General features: G+C 51.8%; 1 protein-coding gene across 2 annotated transcripts in view; it reads left to right on the forward strand.

Annotated features, from left to right (window-relative positions):
- The window catches only part of Poc1a (POC1 centriolar protein A), a 70430-nt gene that overhangs the window by 45649 nt on the left and 4459 nt on the right, over positions 1-20322 (forward strand). The window contains exon 10 of one of the 2 annotated variants that reach the window (XM_021206915.2): positions 5345-5488. The exons of the other annotated variant lie outside the window; for it this stretch is intronic. Coding sequence (XP_021062574.1) covers positions 5345-5488 — 144 coding nt within the window. The remainder of the gene's footprint in view (positions 1-5344; positions 5489-20322) is intronic. 2 annotated transcript variants of the gene reach the window in all.

The raw sequence follows: 20322 nt of genomic DNA on the forward strand, positions 1-20322 counted from the left end.
GCATCCCTAACCTTAGCCCTTATGGACGCTGACAGGACAGTTCTTTGTTTGTTTGTTTCTTTGTTTCTTTCTTTCTTTCTTTCTTTCTTTCTTTCTTTGTTTTAAAAATGTATGTGTAGATGTGTTACCTACATGTATGTACATGCCTTGTGCCCAAGGAGGATCAGAAGAGGGTATCAAATCCCCTGAAACTAGAGTTAACAGTGGTTGTAAGGGGCTGGAGAGATGGCTCAGTGGTTAAGAGCACTGACTGCTCTTCCAAAGGTCCTGAGTTCAAATCCCAGCAACCACATGGCGGCTCACAACCATCCGAAATGAGATCTGATGCCCTCTCTGGAGTGTCTGAAGACAGCAACAGTGTACTTACATATAATAAATAAATAAATCTTTGGGAAAAAAAATAAAAGAGTGGTTGTAAGCCATGCTGCACGGTGCTAGGCACAGAACCTGGATTCTCTGAAAGGGAAAAAAAGCTTGGCTCTTTCAGGTTATTCCCCTTTTTCTTCTTAGGGTAGGGTTGCTGCTTTTCCCCAACTCCCAGTATCCTAGGCCCTTTGTATAGTCAGCCAACCTAGAAACCAGCCAGGAAATCCACCCAGAGTGATTTCTCTGACAGCGAAGGCCTACAGGCGGTTCAGGTTTGTTTTTAATCAAATTTCATGGGTTGACTACTCATGTGCCTGGGCGACTGAGATAGTGATTTTAATGTATCCCTGCTGTGTATGAAGAGTGGAGCCCATGGCGACATATGGCAGGGAGCTGGCAGAAGAAAAGAACCCAGGCAGACACCCTTTAAACATGCTGGGAGAGCCTAGAATCCTACTCCAGGGTGGCCTGAGAAGAGACCCCTCCAGGTCCCAAGGGAGTCTCCACATATTTCTTGTGGATTTGGAACTAAAATAACATTTGATGTACATGGCATAGTGTGGAACTGTACCTGTGCACTGAATTTGGCATAGCATGGAACTGTACCTGTGCACTGCCCTTGGCATAGCGTGGAACTGTACCTGTGCACTGACCTTGGCATAGTGTGGAACTGTACCTGTGCACTGACCTTGGCATAGCGTGGAACTGTACCTGTGCACTGACCTTGGCATAGCGTGGAACTGTACCTGTGCACTGACCTTGGCAGGGGGTTTACTTAGGATGCACTGTGTTATTAGTTTCTTTTCCCCTGCTGTGGGAAAGTACCTAGCAGAAGAAGGGAAGGAAGGAAGGTTTATTTCAGCTCCCAGTTTGAGAGGATACAGTTTGTGCTGGAAAGGCATGGTGACAGTGCGCAAGCCAGGAAACGGAAAGAGACAGAGGCTGGAGTTCTGCTCAGTTCTTCTTTTTATTCAGCCTGGGAAAGGTGTATGCCCTGATGACTCCAAGGATAAGTATCCCCCCAAGGACCACTGTGGGCTCTAGGATGCTTCCTGTTAACCTGCTGTGCTCTTCACTCTCCTGCACTGCTGCTGCACCTACATCGCCATTACCAGGGCTCTGCTCCTTGGCACTTAGCTTTCCTGTGTCCACTTTTGTGCTTATTCACGGGACTTCTCAGGGATGCTACAGCTCTTGAATTCTGGAGTGCAGGCGAGCGACAGCTGGACTGTGGGGGTGGGGCTTGGGCCGGGACCCTTTGCTGCAATGCGAATGATGAAGAGGTCTTGTCCCAGGAATCTCACTGCTCCTGTGGGTTGGGCCCGTCCAGGCGTCAAGTGTTTGTGGAGGGCCTCTGTTCTCACCTTGGCAGGCATTCCAGGATAGACAGGGAGGGCAGTGATGCAGAAACGGATAGGCTCAGAGGAGCTGCTGGTCTCCACAAAGACGCTAAGGAAAAAGTGCACAACCAAGTCCAGCTGCAGCCAGTTTGACCTGTCACCTCCCGTCACCTGCCACAGACTGCCTGATAAGCCAAGGATTTGTGCTTTGAGGTTAGATCCCAGCAGAATGCTCTTGAGCAAGTACATAACACACCAGGGTGACCTTTCCTGAGAGAACACTTAGACTGAAAAATAATAAAGCCATCCCTACCATGAAGGAGCCTCGAGGAGTTAGTGAGGTGAGGTGACGTTAGATCAGGGCTCATAGTAGATGGCAGGTAAACATCATGGCCAGCCTCAGCGTGGTAATTCTGGGCTTTGTTCTTTTGAGACAGGATGGCCCACACCATGACCTTAAGTTCACTTGGAGTCCCAGCCTGGCCTCACATTTGTGATCCTCCTGCCTCAACTTCCCGAGGGCTGGGGTTACAGGGACCGTGCACAGCTTCCAGAAACCCCAGATCCTTCTTAATTGTTTTCCTTTTGTTTTCTTATTACATTTTTTTAATAATCATTTTTTTTTAAGATTTATTTATTATATGTAAGTACACTGTAGCGTCTTCAGACACTCCAGAAGAGGGCGTCAGATCTTGTTACTGATGGTTGTGAGCCACCATGTGGTTGGTTGCTGGGATTTGAACTCCGGACCTTCAGAAGAGCAGTCGGGTGCTCTTACCCACTGAGCCATCTCACCAACCCACATTTTTATTTTTATTATTATTTTTTCATTTTTTAATTAATCCTACCACCCGGGAAGCTGAGTTCAAGGCTGGACTGGTCTATAGAATGAGTTCTAGCACAGCCAAGGCTACACAGGAAACCCTATCTCAAAAAACTATACACACGCATATACACACACACTGTTTGTTTAAATTGAGTGTGTTTGAGTGCACCAGTCTGTGTTTTGTCGAGTGTGAGTGGAGGGCAGAGGACAGTGTGTTAGTCAGTTCTTTCCTTCTGCCATGGCTTTGGGACTGAGCTCTGTAAGCACGTGTCCTCATCCCGCCACCCCGTATGTCTCCACATGTAGCCCAGGCTACCCTGGAATTCACAGCCCTCTTGTCTTAGCCTCCAAGTGCCAGGATTTGCATTTCTTTCCTCAGTTTCCTCTGTTGTGACATGAAGACAGCCCAGCCCCATGGTATATCCATGGGAACGCATATCTTCCCCTGGAGCCACTTCTCCAGCTTGGAGCACCACAGCTCCAGTCTTTGCTGCTCCCTTGGATCCGCTCAGCTTTGGCACAGAAGGAGATTGCTAAAGTTGGCGCTCACTCCCCACCCCCACCTCATCATCCCATTTCCAGAGGCTCGGTTCAGCACTGGCAGCTTCCGGGCTACTCTGCAGGAACACTCAGAATTCCCATCTCCTTTCTGGGCAGCAGGCAGCACCAGTCTGCCCATCCCCAGGAAGACGCCTGCTGTCGGGATAGGATGCCTCTAACCTTCTCTCAGAAGTCTATTCTGGTGGGTCCACAGTTCTCTTGCCTTGAGGAAGACTGTGTCTGTCTGAAAGGAGTGGGCAGGGGCACAAGGCTTGATGGTGACTTCAGGTGAGCTCATCTAACTCACTGACCCCATTTTACAGATGAGAAGGTAGAGGTACTAGCTAGAGTGATAGAATCAAGGCCTCGCCAGCTTCTCATTCCTCACCTGTGACAGAACCACCTGAGCCTGGAGATCACTGAGCTGAGTCTAAGCTGACTTGGCAAGGCTGGCAGGCTTCTGAAATGTTTCCTTATGGAATGGGCTTCTGGGTACATTGATTCTTCCAGACCAGGGTCTGGAAGAACCCTGATCCTGATAGCCAAGAGTTAGGAAATGGTCACATCACACAGCAGGCATGTCAACAGTGGGCATGTGGTCCTAACCCCAGTCTCCTCAAGAATGTCCCTTTGGCTCACGTCTCACACTCAAGTTCTTTGGCCACCAGAGCTGGCATTTTTCAAGTTCACATCAATATGTCCTTGAGAGTTTGTGGTTTATAAGATCAGAACTCTTTCCTGATAAAGAGAAATATTCAGGTAGATTCCACATGCTGACCTGTCATGCATTCCTTTGTCACGTGAGCCCTCTCCTGCAGCCATTCTTTCCAAGGACTGTGATGTAATCCCGGTGAGCATGCCCAGACCAGGTCATCCCCACAGCTGGGTTGACACTGAAGGGAGATGTAAACAGCCAGCAGATGATGGGTCTACAGGCATCCCAGCGCTGTCAGGGCTGGGTGCTATCCTAGCGGAGTCCCAGTTGTCCCCAGTATACTTCACTGCCTGTGGCTCTGGGAGGTGGCAGCTTCTGAGTACAGTAGGCTTAGCTCTGTGGTACAAGGGTGGTCCACAAGTGTGGGAAAGGCGTGTCGAGTACAGCCCACATGGGAGCCCCCCTGAACATGCAACACCAATTCCCCTGCCTGTGTGCTAGCCCTTGTTTTGAAGATGAAATAGCTAGAGGAACAGGGTGGGAAGGAGGAGGCCCAGGTGTTCGGGGGCAGAGGAGCTACTGCTGGGGAGGACAGGTACTTCTAGCAGAGCGAAAGGGTAGGCAAAGCATCCATAGGGAAGTGAATACTGTGTGAGTGCCAGGGCACAAGCAGGAGGCGGTGTGGAAGGAGGTGGACTAGATTAGACAGAGCCCAGGGGTGACATGGTTCCTCTGGAGTGTCCACTAGACATGTGGGTCATCAAAGCTTGGGGACTGACCCAGAGCATGGGCCACTATTGCATAGTGGAGCTAGCTGCGGGGTTAGAACTGTGTCATCTGCTGAGCTGCCTCCAGGTACCTGTGCTCAGGGAATCCTGCTCCAAACATGCAGGCTGCTTCCTGGGGCAGGAGAAGCCTTCATCTGAGTACAGAGAGGGGCTCGACTTTTATTACTTGGGGGCTTAGTCACTCTTCAAGTCATAAAAACCCAAGTGCCTCCCATTCCTGGAGTCCTGTTTGAAACAAGCCAGCTGTGGCTGTCCTGTGGATTCTGGCTCCTGACAGCCATCTGGGCACAAGAGTCAAACAGATCTTTTTTTTCCCAGGGGATCTGGGGCAGGGCAGGGGTTGGACCATCCCCTCTCATTTCTCAGCCACAGCTGCTGGGCCATTGAGAGGGCAGAATTGAAATCAAGCTGTCTGGGAGAAGAGGGACTTCAGGGCCTTGTAGCCTTCATGTCTCTGGCTTCTCCACAAAGCACCCTGGTTGGTGCCTGAGAGTGAAGAGTTGTGAGCTGGACCAGCCTCCCTGAGGACCTCTGAAATTTGAGAGTGCTCAGAGCACCCAGGGCTCCACCCGCCCCTGTGCCCAGGCCCCATCTAATATGGACTGCCGGACATTCAACTCCACTTCTTCTCAGTCTCTGCCATGAAATATGGACATGTGGACCTCAGTGTGTGGAAGGGATGCATGTCCTGTCCCTGTTGTTCCCTGCTGACATAGAAGCCATTTCCTCAGCTCTCCTGGCTTCTCAGATAATCCTCTAGAGATGGTCCTCTCTCCTTGTTTCCTCAACTACTAAATAGACTGAGGGCCTGGTCTCTTTCTGTCTTTAGCCAAAAATGGATTTGCCTGTCCCACCAGGCAGAGACAAGAGTCTGGAGTCAGTTCAAGGCGAGCCCCAGGAGCCCATCAGCATGCCTCAGACACTGACCAGCACACTCGAGCACATTGTGGGCCAGCTGGACATCCTCACACAGGTAGGGCCTGATGCACTACACCCCTCACCTGCATTGCTTGCTGTCTTGGTTGGCTGGTATTGAGTTTTAATACCAATGAGCCAGGATCACCTCCTATGACCTTGAACTGGAGACCCCCTTACTCCAGCCTTACTCAGTACTGCTGTCAAAGGTGTCTGTCACCATGCCCAGCAACTGCTAGGTTTTTAAAGACAAGCTCAGAGTGCCTTTGTGTTCCTCATAGACCGTGTCCTTCACTGGATCAAAGGCATGGTGCCTGTCTTGTTATGATTTCTGTTGCTGAGATGAAACACTATGACCAAAACCCAAAACAAGGTGGGGGGAAAGGATTTAGTTGGCTTACGCTTTCACATTCTAGTTTGTCATTAGAGGAAGTTAGGATAGGAACTTAAAAGAGGGCAGGAACCTGAAAGCAGGAGCTGATGCAGAGGCCATGGAGGGGTGTTGCTTACTGGCTTGCTCAGCCTGCTTTCTTATAGAACCCAGGACCACCAGCCCAGGGGTGGCTCCACTCATGGTGGGATGGTCCCTCCCTTGTCAATCACTAAGAAAATGCCCTGGAGGCTTACCTGCAGCCTGATTTTATGAAAGCATTTTCTTTTTTTTGTTTGTTTTTTTTTTTGTTTTTTGAGACAGGATTTCTCTGTGTAGCCCTGGCTGTTCTAGAACTCATTTTGTAGACCAGGCTGGCCTCAAACTCAGAAATCCGCCTGCCTCTGCCTCCCGAGTGTGAAAGCATTTTCTTAATTTAGGTTCCCTCTTCCCAGATTACTATAGCTTGTGTCAAGTTGACATAAAACTAGCCAGCACAGTGCTTACACCTTTGGTTTTAGCACTGAGGAAGCAGCGGCAAGTGGGTGTTTGTGAGTTTGAGGCCAGCCTGGTCTATAGTTAGTCTTCAGGCTGCTCAGACGGTTTCTGTGAATGTAAAGGGTGTGTGTGGGGGGGGGGAGGAGAATGGATCTGTTTTCCAGCTGACATTAATGAAATATCAGTGTCTTCCCTGGAATTCTGACTTTTATCAAAAGCTATGGAAGCCCCAGCCACTAGACTCCCAAAATCACCAGACAGGTCCCTGCCAGAGTGTGCCCACCCTGGTACGGCTGGGTCACAACAGTACTTTGAGAGGAGTACTGTCCATTCACGATGTTCTCACCGTGGGAGCTGGGGCCTGGGGACCAGACACTCTACAAGCCTGCTTTGAGCTCAGTGCCATCTGTGCTTTGCCCAGGTGCCCTTAGGATGGCCCCTTTAGTGCTTTAAGCTCCGGTGCCCTGACTAATGCACAGGAGGTCGGGGCACTGACCTTTGCTGTCTTGGTAAGAGTTAGAGGGTTTGAATCTCTGCAGAGTGCTTGGCTCTTGCCTGATTCCAGGTATCTGCTGAGTAAACGTTTCCTATGGCCTGTAGGCCTCTGCAGTGAGGTGAATTGGGTCCTGTGCTTGGGAGCTTAACTTACAGCATAGAACCTTCAGTAAGAGCAACGGACCCCAACAAGGGTGGCAGCTTTACTGTGGTTGCCCAGAGGAGCATCACATCTGAGGGAGGCCCTGACAGAAGAACAACCTGCCTGTGGTCTGGAGGAACCCATCAGGGTAGCTGACGCGGCACAAGGGGAGCAGTGGGCAAGGCAGTGTTGAAAGATCCTGTCTTCCTGGTGCCGTGGCTTTAGATGCCTGGCAGGGACCCTACAGATCGCTACGTCCCATGCTGGCTTTCATTAAAAAGGCAGGAGGACAGCCTGCTAGCAAAGACTGTAAATGCAGGGTGAGGCAGAGCTGCCTCTAGTTCAGTCCTACAGGAGGACTGCAGAGGACAGCCAATAGAAGTGGAGCTCAAGCAGCCTGCTATCCCTTCCCGGACACTAAACCCTGGGCACACAGATGGAGGCACCCACGAGAGAGGCTGAGTGGCTGCTGTCAGGGCTGTGGGACTCCAGAGCAGTGTACAGACATTCTGGGAAGCCTGTTAACCCCTAAGAAAGAACACCTCTGAAGAGACATGAGCAGTGTGCCAAGGTTTTAAGATGAAAAACTCACTTCAAGCCCAACAGAAACTGCCTCCTGTTCTTCACAGCCTCTTCAAGTGAGAGGTCAGGCAGGGGGAGTCCTTAGGACTTCACGGGATAAAACTGGAAATTAAGTCTGAGAGGATGGCTAAAAATACAAGTGTATAGCGCCAAAAACATCTCCTGCTGCTGACTTAGGGGCGTACACGAGAGGTTGTTTGTGTTAGCCGTTAGGAGGATGATAGTAGCTTTGTAAGAAACGCAGATCACAGAGTAGAAGTGGCCTGCAGCTGGGCGTCAGGATGTCCTTTCTGACACTGTCTCTCTGCAACTCCACAGTGGTCTTCTCCTCTGACAGGGCCCATGTGAAAAGAGTTGCCCTTGGACCCACTGCGTCTTGAGGAAGCTCAGATTCCTTACCGCCCCACACGAGCTCAGCCCCCTTTTCTACATGGAACATTTGAGTTCCTCAGACCATGCTCTTTGTGGGCCTGGTCCAACTGAACCAGTCCTCTCCTGAGGCTGAGCCCAGGCAGCTGCTGCCACCTTCCTTTTCAAGTGGCTTGCTGAGCAGGGCTCCATTTAGTATGTGAGTGCGGCCTAGGATGCTACCCCCTCACAGTTACTCCTCACTATGTGCTTGGTCCTGAAGCTGTCTATGCTTTGGCCATCTCAGCACTGACTTCCACTTCAGTGATGGCTCATGAATCATCTGTTATGCTGTGTGAGCATACTTACTGCCCTCTTCCTCCTCCTCAAGGAAGTCTCCTTCCTCCAGACCTCCTAGAGGAAGATGGTACCGCCTGGGTTGCTTACACTTCTATCCTGCAGAGCATCCGTCCAGGGAGAGCCATGCTATTTGGGCTGGATAGTAGACACGGATGATTTCTGAATGAGTCACTGGTCCTCCAGTACCCTGTTACAGAGGACCCTAGCGTTTTTTTCTTTATCTTTTCTTGTTTTGGTTTGTTTGTTTGTTTGTTTGTTTTGGAGACAAGGTTCTCTATGTGGTCTTGGCTGTCCTGGAACTTGCGCTGTAGATCAGGCTGGCTTCAAACTCACAGAGATCTGCCTACCTATGCCTTCCAAGCTGAAATCATAGTTCACACTGGCAATCCTGGTACTTGCAGTGCTGAAGCAAGAAGATCAACAGTGTGAGGCCAGCCTGAGCTACAAAAAATATAAACAAACAAAACCTACCCTCTTAGTCAACAGTCTGTCTGGGGGTGAGGGTGGTGACAAGACAGCCTCTGTGGATGTTTGTATTCTGTTTACCTCCAGTCTGAGGGACAGACACAAATTCCCCGCTCTCTCCAGGGTGACACTGCCCCAAGCAGCCCTCTTAGAAAGGAAAGTCCTAAAGTCCGGAAACTAAGCACCACTCCCCTCTCCCCCTTGGGGCCCAGAGTATCTCTGGCTTCATTCACCACAGCCTCCCGTGGTGATCCGAGGAAAACCTAAACCTCCTATAGGGCTAGAATGCAACGCTATTCCAGCACCCAGTCTCCAGGGCTCTGGGAATATGAAATATGCTCAGCCATGGAGCTCATCAAGCAGTGCCCAGCGGGCTTTGTACTCTTGTCATGTTAGGAGCTGTCCCTGCTCTTCCCACTGCTACAACCCAAGGCTGGCTGGGGCCAGAGCCTTCTGTATGACAGCACCACAAAGCCTTCCTCCAGTGTCTACTGCCTCCTGAAGCTAGATCTTCCCAGGCCCAAGAGAGCCATTTCTCGGCCCTTCCAATAGCAGTGATGGTTCTCCCTGTGAACACACATTCACTGAGCTCATTCTGTTTGTCCTTGTGTGAAACCCGGAGCCATCCCTGAGAAGTTCCTTAACTGAATGTGACGTCAGAGCCAGGCTTTAAGGGGGAGCAGGCAGCTGGGGCCATTGCAGAAGCTAAGGCCAGGCATGGAGGCTTTGGGTCCTCTGGTGGGGGTTACAGAACCGCAACCCAGGAGTGATGGGACACTGAAGGCACCAGAGCTGGAACCTGGCCTGGCAGAAGCCTGAGGATGTGAGAGACAGAGACCTAGGCAAGAGGCCGAGCTGGCGCAGGCTTGCTCCTGGGAGCCAGACTTCACTGCAGGCCAAGGAAATGGGTGGCGAGATCAGCAAAACTGAGGCTCCAGCCTCCCAAGGCAACCAAGTGGCCCCTGGGGTCAGGACGCCTTGCAGGCCCTCAGGTTCCCAGCTGCCCTTGTGCTTTGTGCTGCGTCAGAAATGAGTTCTTTAGCCCCACGTTGGGGTTGAGCTAGTTTTACCTTTTAGAGACTCCCATGTTTGTAAAGTGCACACATTAATTTTCAAAAGTGTACTTACGAGTCAGGTGTAGTGGCGCACGCCTTTAATGTCTGCACTCAGGAGGCAGAGGCAAGTGGATCTCTGAGTTCAAGGCCAACCTAGTCTACAGAGTGAGTTCTAGGACAGCCAAGGGTACATAGAGAAACTGTCTGGGGGCAGGGGCATCTATAAGAGGAACACAGCTTTTGAAATGACCTTGCAAGGTGTGGGACCCTTTGTTCCCTTTCTTCCTGTCTGTATTTTCCCAATCGGCCCAGTCTTCTGGCCTGACCTTTCTCTTCAAATTGTTTTAGCTGGGAAGCCCCTGAGCGTGCGTGTCCTGATACTTAGCTAGAGCCGGAAGCTCTTCCCGGGCTCTCCTCTGCACCCTCACTTGAGCTTGCCTTTGGACTGACTTCATGGAAGTTAGCATCTTGCTAGGTGCTGAGAAGGCCTCAGTAATGGCTTCCCCTGGATCCAGCCTGGGTCCACCCAGCTGTGGCTTTGGCAGGAAGCAAGTAATCCTGATTAGCCACTGTGGGCAGAGCATCCCTGCATCCTTTGCTAAACAGTTTGGGATGTCTTCATCAAGAGTGTCCTGCAGAACCAGCAAGATGTCTCACCCGGTAAGGCATTTGCTGTGCCCGCCAGTCTTTGATCCCTGGAACCCACATAAAGCTGAGGGGAGACCGACTGACTGCTCAGGGCCATCCTCTGCCCTCTGTGCACGTGCTGGGGACTTTGTGCACCTTCCTTCCTTCCTTCACTAATGAATAATTTTTAAGAAGTTTGAGACTAGAGAGATGGCTTAGCTATTAAGCGAGTTTACATAAAAGTGCTGGGACATAGGTACTGCTTGTCCTGCATTCGCAAAACCCTCATTTCAGCCTCTGCTACTGCTACTGCCCACTGGAGCCAGAACAAACTGGACCCTCCTGAAGGACAAAGCCACGGTTCTTGCTCAAGGTTCTGTAATCAGAACCCAGAAGGCTAGCCCCCAGGCCATCTGCCCAGAACACACACACGAGCACATACATGCGCACCATATTCTCTCCCTCCCTCCCTCCCCCCTCCCCCCCTCCCTTCCTCTCCCTCTTTCCCTCCCTCCCTCCCCTTCCCTCTCTCCCTCCCTCCCTCCCTCTTCCCGTGGCCTGTGCTCTTGCTGTAGGAGAGAGCTCAGACCTTGCTGCCCCTGTGAGGCCGCTGCCTGGGGCTTCACTTGCTCTTCTGCTGAGCTCATGGTAGCTGGATGCCATCCATGCTTAGAGTAGCCAGGATTCTTCAACTTCATTCATCTCCACCAAGCACAGAGACGCTCACTGAACAAGCCGCCTGCCTATCAGATGCCTCGACACATCCACTTTCCTAGATGTGAAGGCAACTGGATGTCTTGGACATTGATATAACTCCTGTGGCCTGTTTCTTCCCTTCTTTCCTTCCTTCCTTTCTTTCTCCCCCACCCCCAGGCCCCCACCTGGGACAGGGTTTCTCTGTGCAGTCCTGGCTGTCCTGGAATTCGCTCTATAGACCAGGCTGGCCTCGAACTCAGAGATCCACCTGCCTCTGCCTCCTGAGTGCAGGGTATAGCCAAACCTACTAAGTCCTTGGTTAACTGGTAAGCTGGACTGGGGCAGCTGTGGTAAAGACCAGCAGTTTCCAGTGTTGTGTGTGGCACTGTGGGACAGCCCTGAGAGCCTATAGCTTGGCAACAGCAGGAGTAGACATTCAAGTCCAGGAGTCCTGTGAGCTGCCAGGGAAGTGCAGGTGTCTGGGGAAAGGGGGGTGCACAGAAGGTGACAGTGGCACTGGGGTGAAGCTGTTGATCCTGGACTAAAGCATCCAGGGCCATGACTGAAGTTCTCAAAGATGGACAGTTCTCATGACAGTCATTCTTAGAAGGCAGTTACCGCAGCAGCCTGGGAGGCCCCTGTGAGAGGCCCAGCCAGCGTTTAGGGGTTTTCTTTTAGACATCAACAGCAACTGGCTTGGGGAAAATGTGGGTGCTTCTTCCTTCTTTCTTAAGACTTACTTATTTTTATTTTATGTGTATGGGTGTTTTGTCTGCTTGTATGTCTGTCCATCCCATGTGTCTGGTGCCCATGGAGGCCAAAAGAAGTCATCAGACCCTCTGGAACTAGAGTTATAGATTATTGTGAGCTGCCATGTGGGTGCTGGGAACCAAACCTGGGTCCTCTGGGAGAGCAGCGGGGCATGGAGAGGCAGGGTTTCAGCGTGTAACATTGGCTGGCCTGATGCTGAGCTTAAAGATTAAAGGCGTGTCCTGCTGTGTGTTTGCATTCCCTGGGAGGACTCTGAGCTCATCACTCAGAGCATACACTGCCCTGTGGCATCACTCTCTCCATTGGCCTGCCTGCCTCTGTCAGTTTTGCTAACAAGGCTGAAGCCTGCAAGGGGTGGGGTGTGGGGAGGTGGGGGGAGCCAGGAGCAGGAGCAGAAAGGCCTGGCCACTGTGGCTGGCTTGCTTCTTATGGCCTTCCGTAGGATGAAGCATCTGGTGCAGCAGTTCAAGGCCCGTGGAGTGGCCATTCCTGCTGCTTCTACACTGATGGCTGTCCCACTTCCCGTATTGTCCTTCAGACACAGGGATGCAACCACTGTGCTCGCCACCTTTCTGTCTTCTGAGGTAGGCAGCAGACATCAGCAGTTCTGGTAGAGCCAAGGCTTCCCATGAGGCCTTGTGAAATCTGCTCTGCTGCCATGCCAGGCTTGTCCCTCATGGCAAAACCTGAGGACTCAACCCAGACCCTAGGGCTGCCACATTTGCTTGTGTGATATCACGTGTGGAGTGACTCCGGCACAGGCTCTGACCTGCATGCTCTTTCCTCTTGCACCCCTATATGGATGCTATAGGAAAGTTAGCCAGCAGTCTAACTCTAGAGTCGTGATCAGCTCAGCTCCCCATTGGCTCCCTGTGTTACACTGGACTCAGAATCCTGAAGGATGGCTGGACAGGGCCTTGGTGCTCTCTTGATTGTTTGAGGCTCTGGTTTTCTCTTCAGGACATGGGGTGGGGCATGGAGATGTTGACGGTGACCTAGGAGCCTGGGAGGCTTGTGTGCACAGCCCGCACAGGCTTAGCCAGGGGCTCAGTGGTTCTGTTTCAGGAGCCGACAGCAGTTATTTTTGACTCAAGTTTCACATCTTACTGCTTTTTAAAAATACCAAGCCATGAAATTCTTGCAAATTCTTGCTCCAACTGGTTTTTTAATAGCAGGCAGTGCTTCGGGCCAGCCCCAGCCATGTAGTGATGTCACAGTTGGGTCCCTATGGCTCATAGAGACTGCTACACTCTAATCCAAGGCTTGAAATTTAAGCAAGAAGAACCAGGCCATAGCAGCTCTGCTGATTTGGGGCTCCTTGGCAGTTAAGTTTGCCAGGTGTTGAGCCCTGCTGATGTCATTCAGCAAGGCCAAGGGGGTTCGTCTGATTTGGGGATTTAGATACTCTAATGGCCCCTGCCTTGCCGAGTCCCAGCAGTTCCCTGCTTAATGGGCCCCTGGCATAAAGTGTCTGCCTCCACACTAGTGGGAAAGGTGGGATTGCTAGCCCACGCCACTGTGCTGTGGGCCACGCTGCAAGAATGCCTTGTGGGGCTATCAGTGTCCTTTCTTGTCAGGCAGGCCAGCTGTCGATTGTAGGAACAGACTGGATTCTTAAGTAGTTACACATTTTCCCTATGGGTCCTCTCATGGGATCCCAAACCCAATTTGTAGGGAAGGTACAGAGCAAGAGTTCCCTTGCGTGCCTTCCGGCAATCCCTGCTTACAGGAGAGTACTTGTTGGTTTCCACCGAGACCACCCTCTGCACATCAGTGTTTGTTAACAGGCACATCTAACCACACACAGGCAGTCCAGAGCGAGTTTCTTATCCTCCCCATACGAGCATTCCTGGGCTACCCTTTCATCCTCTCCATATGGGCATTCCTGGGCTACCCTTTCAGCACAGTCGAGTTCAGCAGGGCCTGAGCCCTTCCACTTGGAGACAAGAGGCTCGTTTGTCTTTCTGTGGAGAGGTTACTTCTTGGGAGACAAGGGACTCAAGACATTGTATAATCTGTGGTGGGGACAGGCAGGCTTGATGCCTGCCTTTAGCTAGTTGCAGACACTCCAGGGAAGAATAAGAACATCTGTCTAATCCCTGGCTCCTCCTCCCCAGCCCTGTTTCTGGTTTTGGCATTCAGTCCACAGGCTCCTGTGGCTTTACAATAGGGAAGGGTGGGGGAGGCCATTCCTGCCTCAAATACCAAATCAAGGCAGTCTGCAGCCTCCCCTCCTGGCACACAGCTTATTAGCTGCACTCCAAACCTAGCTTGCATTTGGTACTGCATGGAAGGCTGGATGGCCGCTCCCATAGGGACCTGGCAGACATCTCTTGCTTTCCATCTTCCATTCCGTCTGCGGTTGTGGTGAAAAGAAATCCCCCTCCCCCAAAGAAGCTGCAGAGTGAAATGGGCTGGGCAGTGGCTGTGGTTACCTCTGGAGCCTGGGAATGTTCACAGATGGTCATAGGAGATGTCTTCTGCGGCTCCAAGCTAGAGTAGTGGGGCGGGCTGGAAGGGGGACACATGAGATGCGTGCATGGACCCCTCATTCTAGCTGGTGCAGGATGTGCTTAGAAATGGGTAAAGGGACTCCAGTGTCTGCTCTTGTTCATCTGGAGCCCTCTAAAGGAAGGTCAGACACAGAACGCCAGCAAGGGGCCTGTGTAAGCTTTGTGTCAGGCAGCTGCGGACGGGCTGATGCCACTTTGTGATGGACTGAGCCACAGCTGACCCTGTGCACTGGCTGCCAGGCGCTCTCTCTGCTGAAGTTCCATCACACCAAAGCCGGGGGAAGCAGAAAAGCTGTACCAGGCCTGCTATTCCCCTCCACTCACTCTGACCCAAGCCTGTAGGTGAGCACAAACCCTTTTCCTACCCGGGGGCTGCACCCAGAAGGGAAAGTGGAAGGTTGAGCTTAGCCTAGCACAGCATGGAGAGCGAGCAGGTCCATACCTCGTCCTGACCTTGGCCTGGCTGGCACCTCTAGAAAAGTCAGGGCAGCGAAGTGGGTTTTCTCTGGTGGGTCCAAGTGGCAGGGTTATGAAACCCACCCTGATTACACATGCCCTTCTCTGTCCCTGTAGCTGTCCTGTTGGGCGGGAGCTGCAGCTAGCCTGCCCGGCTGCAGTGATGGTTTGCAGGCCTCCCAGCTGCAGAGCAGCCTCCCAGGCTTAGGGATGTAAAAGGTGGCCAAGGTTCCTGCTCCTGCTTAGCTCTGTTGGGCTCAGTGTGGAGTCAGTGTAGCAGAACCTCTGGATAAACATGCCTGCCTCCCGTGCCTTAGGTTCTGTCAGACACCTGGCTTCCCAGGTGGCTTTCCCATGGCTGGCAAAGAGAGGCGCCTAAACCCAGGTCCACGTTGGCAGGGCTGTGTTTTGGTCTCCTCTGGTGTGAGCAGTACTCCACAGGTCCCAGGAGCATCTGGCTTTACAAATGCTGGAGGTGGGTCCTTTTATAGCTTCTCCATCTAAGGAGAGGTTCTGCTTATTTGAGAGGTGGAAAGAGGGATTGCTATGAAGCCAAGAGAAGGTAAATTAGTCAAAATTCCTTATCCCAGTGGCTCCCAGTGGCTAATCCAAGGATAGAAAATAGCATTCCGTGTACTTCCCTAAGAGAGCTAATCCTCAGTAGAGATGGGGTCTGGGGCAGGCGAACACGTCAGAGAAATCCTATACCCCTGAGATAATGTAAAACAGAGCCAGGACCCATGAAAGCTTGTATTGCTTGCAGCAGACTGGGGACTGGGGGCAGGGGAGGTGGGGGGGTTAGAGATTGTGAGGGATTTCTGTAGATTCCTGTGTTTTATGGGCCAGCTATGTGTGATGCTGGGTACTTCAGCATCACAGATGTCTTCATAAGAGAGGACCCCCGTTCCTTCCCTCCAGAGTTCCGGCCTTAAAGCTGTAAGTCATCAAATCAGGGCTCATGGGAAGAGGAGGAGCCCACAGATCCTTTGACTCCAGCTCTGACTTTGTCTTCCCCCATTTCCTGCTCTCCTAAAGTCAGGGGGAGGGGGCTCTCCCAAGGCCAGGCAGTTGGAGGGCCATACTCGGGGTGGGTTCGCTGGTGTCTATCACCCCTCTCCCTCCCCTGCCACACTTAAGCTTGCCATAGCCAGGGATTAAAGTGAACTAAGTCCAGCAGCCAAGCAGACCCATCGCCAGCCTTGGGCTGCCCTTTGCGCTCAGAGAACAGTGTTCTCTCTACTCTCCCAACACTCAGGACTCAGCATTTGTCCAGCACGTACTTTCTAAGTGCCACCCATGTCCTGGAACAGGAAGACTTGGAACTTGTCTGCGAACAAGATTGATACACTAGCTGTCTCACTGACAGGCTGCTTGAGGGGCAGTGTGGGCACCCTCAGAGTTAAAAGCCCCTGTGCAGCAAACCATTCCATGTGGGCTGTGATCAGAGCCCAGATGTCAAGAAAGACTGAACTCAAACCAGCGGCCTGTCCCCTCTAGTTCCTCGTCATCTCGACATGTGACTGGCCATGGTCCACCATCAGCAAGACAGGGCTTCCTCTGTGTACACGTGTGTGCACACATTAAGGATCTGTACACGTGTGTGCACACATTAAGGATCTGTCCCTGGGCTTGCTAGAGTCAGGGTAGAGCTGGGACAGACTACCTACTCGGCATCTATACTTTGATTTAATAGCTCATAAGACCTTACACCAGAGAGAGAGAGAGACTCCCGATTCATTGCTTCCGTTTTAGATGTTGAGAATCTGAGTAGAGTCAAAACCATGCGATAGGGAGATTAATTCCACATTTTCTGTCTTCAAAATTAATAAAGGAGTTAGATGTGTGTAGCACAATCCAGGCTCCTAGAGCCAATGACCATCCCTAGAACATCGCCCAGACCTACCACTTTTACTCACAGTGGTGTGCCAGAGTAACTGAACCTTTTTTTTTTTTTTATGACACTCCTTAGCCTCTAATAAGAGTCCTGTATTTGGGGGGTACTGGAGAACCCAAGGCCCTCCAGAAAGACCTCCTGGGGGGAGCCCAAATCAGCCACAGTCCTGGAAATGATTAAGAACAGTTTTCCATCATAGGGGAGCTATAAGAAGCCACAGACCTCCTTACACCCCACTGGCTGAGACCCTCCTAGGACTGATCACAGGAAACTCTCTGGAACTTCAGTGTGTCCCAAAATTCCAAAGCCCAGCCATGGCAAGAGCTTGGGGCATCATGTTGCCTACAGTGAGCCCTATTCCCACCCCTACAGTATGTGTTGAATAAACATGAGTTATTCAGTGAGTGTTGCAGTAGCTTTGAGAGCTGCATTTTATATACAAGAAAACTGAAGCCCTGAGAGGGTTCAGATGTGAGCATAGGCCACCAAAGTCAGGATCCTGCTCTTTTGTCATACAGGCCAAAGCTTCTCACTGAGACTCGCTGTGACATTTCCCAGGGGCTCACACCTCTGCTGTAGCCACACACACAAAGGAGAGAAAGGCAGCCCCCAAGCATGAGCTGGGGCCAGGAGGGGATCCTGGGACAGAAGTTGTCCCTGGGCTTCAGGAAGCAGTAGTGGCCACAAGTGCCATTTGAGTGTCACACACAAGGAGTCTGATGTCTTGGGTAGAAAGGGTGTCACATCTTAGAGGTGGTGGGAAAGATGGGATTCAAGGGTCACCCAGGATGGGGGTCACTAGGAAGCTGTGACATGGGTGTTGAGGGGACAGACAAGCAGGGAAGGCATGGGTCTGTAAGGCTGGTGTATGCTGGGCTGGTGAGATGGCTCAGCGGGTAAGAGCACCCGACTGCTCTTCTGAAGGTCCTGAGTTCAAATCCCAGCAACCACATGGTGGCTCACAACCATCCGTAACGAGATCTGACGCCCTCTTCTGGAGTGTCTGAAGACAGCTACAGTGTACTTACATATAATAAATTAAAAAAAAAAAAAAAAAAGGCTGGTGTATGCTAGCCCAGAAGGAACCCCTTCTCTACAGAGCCCTGCTGGGGCTACCTTGGTTGCTATGAGACGGCCGAGTGCTACCTTCTGCCCAATGCTGCTGTCTTTTCCTAGCCAGAGTGGATCTCTGTTTTGCTCCAGACTAGAGAAGATGTCTCAGGCCGAAGCTTCCCTGCTAGACTTCAGTTCCTCCTCCTCTTGCCCAGGCGGAAGGCGTGTGACTTGGTGCCTGGCGTGGTACCTACTTTCCAGCTCATGGAGCAGGTCCAGGGAGTGCCCTCCTCTCTGGAATCTACTCCCTCTCCCAAGATGGCCCAGGGTTCTCCTTGGAATAAGACCTGACCACAGGGAAGTGCTTTGGCCAGGGCGGGTCATAGCTGCTGGGAAGAAGTTCCCCAGAGTTGAGTGGGGAGTCGGGTAACTGAGGGAGGCTGCGGTGAGTCCTGCGCATGTGCAGACCCTCCTAAGAGTCTAGCCATGTATCTAAGAAGAATAGCTAGAGTGGCTGGTACACCATGTGCCTAATAGCTCACATTTTTCTTTGTTTGTTTTTGTTTTTGTTTTTTCTTTTGTTTTTTTGAGACAGGGTTTCTCTGTATAGCCCTAGCTGTCCTGGAGCTCACTTTGTAGACCAGGCTGGCCTTGAACTCAGAAATCCACCTGCCTCTGTCTCCCAAGTGCTGGGATTAAAGGCGTGTCCCACCACCATCACGACCCCAGCCCATATTTCTCTCATGTATCTTTTCCTACCCAAGCACACTGGCCTCCCGACTATTTGCCAAGTGTCCCTCAGCCTTTCCACTCATCCTGTGCATCGAACTGCCACCTTGTGACATGTGTCAATCTTCTCCCAGAGGTGGCCTCCCCAGCCCTGAGAACTGCAGCCTGAGGCTCAGAGCCCATTATGTCAGGGGCGCCATCCCAGTCAGTAAGTCATTCACCCAGCTCCACTCTCTTGCCTTCTTCCCAAACACACAGAGAAATGTGGGCTAGAAGAAATAAACAAGAAGAAAGAGTCGTAGAAAGATGCAGTATAAGCCCACCTTGAGAAAGCCAGGCCAGAGAGGGAAAGGGGCTGGTGAGACTATAGGGGAGGCCCGTGGTGAGAAGACAGGAGATGGGCAGGAGGTGACCATGAGGAAGTAGAAGGGACAATGACAGGCCCACACAACCCAGGGAGAGAGCACGAGGGTGTCGGGGCTGCTCTCTGAGGTGAGGGGACAACCACACAAGTTGTACCTGACCTTTTCACTATTTCACCTTCCCTTAAGAAATCTAATCTCTAAGGTTCTGGACTTTCTCACCCCTCCTTAAAATGCCCAGAGAACCTTTCTCTGGGAATTTGCAGGGACTGCCAGCACAGTGTGGCCACCTGTGAGGCCCTGTGAACTTGCCCTATCTTCCTAGTCACACCAGTCAGAGAGGCCAAGAGTCTTCCCTCTGTCACCTCAGGCCAGCAGATGCTTGAGCCCAAGCTCGGTGCCATGCAGGGCATCTGGTCTGGCCACTGTGGGTTCTTGGTCCTGTCAAAGGCAAGGCAGGAGGAGCTAGATTCAGCTATTTGGGGGTCCCTGAGCTTTCTTGGGATCCTAGTGGGCCTTCAGCAGACACCTCCTAACTCATGCTGGTACAGAAAGACATATTCAAAATGGCCCTGGTGCTATGTTTCTCCGCCACCGGGGCAGGGGAGCCCAGTGCCAGATGTGCCAGGCTTGGCATTTTGGTGCAGCTTCTTTGAGAATCACCATGGTTCTTAGGTAACTAAATATAAAGGCTGTCACTTTAGAGTCCATTCCTTTTAGACTGTTTAGAAGGCCCTTCAGAGTGTTACATAAAATGTCTTACTCGCCTTGAACTGTGAGTGAAAGAAGCCACGTTTGCCTGGGGAATGTTGTCCTAACTGGAGGCAGATCGCTGTCTCCCCTCCCCTTGCAGGAAAATCAGGATGGAAATAGAATTCCATTGTTGAGCCTATCCTAGGAGGATTTTCCTCCAGAAGCCCAAGATGAGTCACACTGGCAGCCCCACCCCCTGGCCCCAGCTCCTAAATCCTCACTTGCTGGGCTGAGCCAAGGGCTGGCCCAGCCAATTGTCACTATGCCCTTGGGTTTTGTCCCCAGCATCTCACTCCCTTCCTGCTGTCCATTCACCTCTGCAGGGCAGTCCCTCCCTGGCCGTCTTCCGCAGGGCTCCGCAGCCCCCTGGATTGTCCCCTTTCCTCCATCAGGGCTTCTCCTCCCTGTCTGTCCCCTCTGGCTCTCCTGGCAGTGAGGATTGACTCAGAAGCGCTTATTCTGCTGCTCACTGAGCCTCCTCTAGACCACTATAAGGCCGACTGTGTCCCTCGGTCCTCTCCAAGGGACCTCACGCTCCCTGTCTCTCCTGGGCTCTCTTCTCTAACCTGAGTCTTGGCTCACTCTCCAGAGAGTTCTCTAATTTTTTCTGTTTTCCTCCAGGGCTTCCCTTTCTCCAGTCTGAACCACCCCTACTCCCCCCCCTCTCTCTCTCTCTCTCACACACACACACACACACACACACACACACACACACACACACAC

Source organism: Mus pahari, chromosome 10 (genome assembly GCF_900095145.1).
Source record: "Mus pahari chromosome 10, PAHARI_EIJ_v1.1, whole genome shotgun sequence".
NCBI lineage: Eukaryota > Metazoa > Chordata > Mammalia > Rodentia > Muridae > Mus > Mus pahari.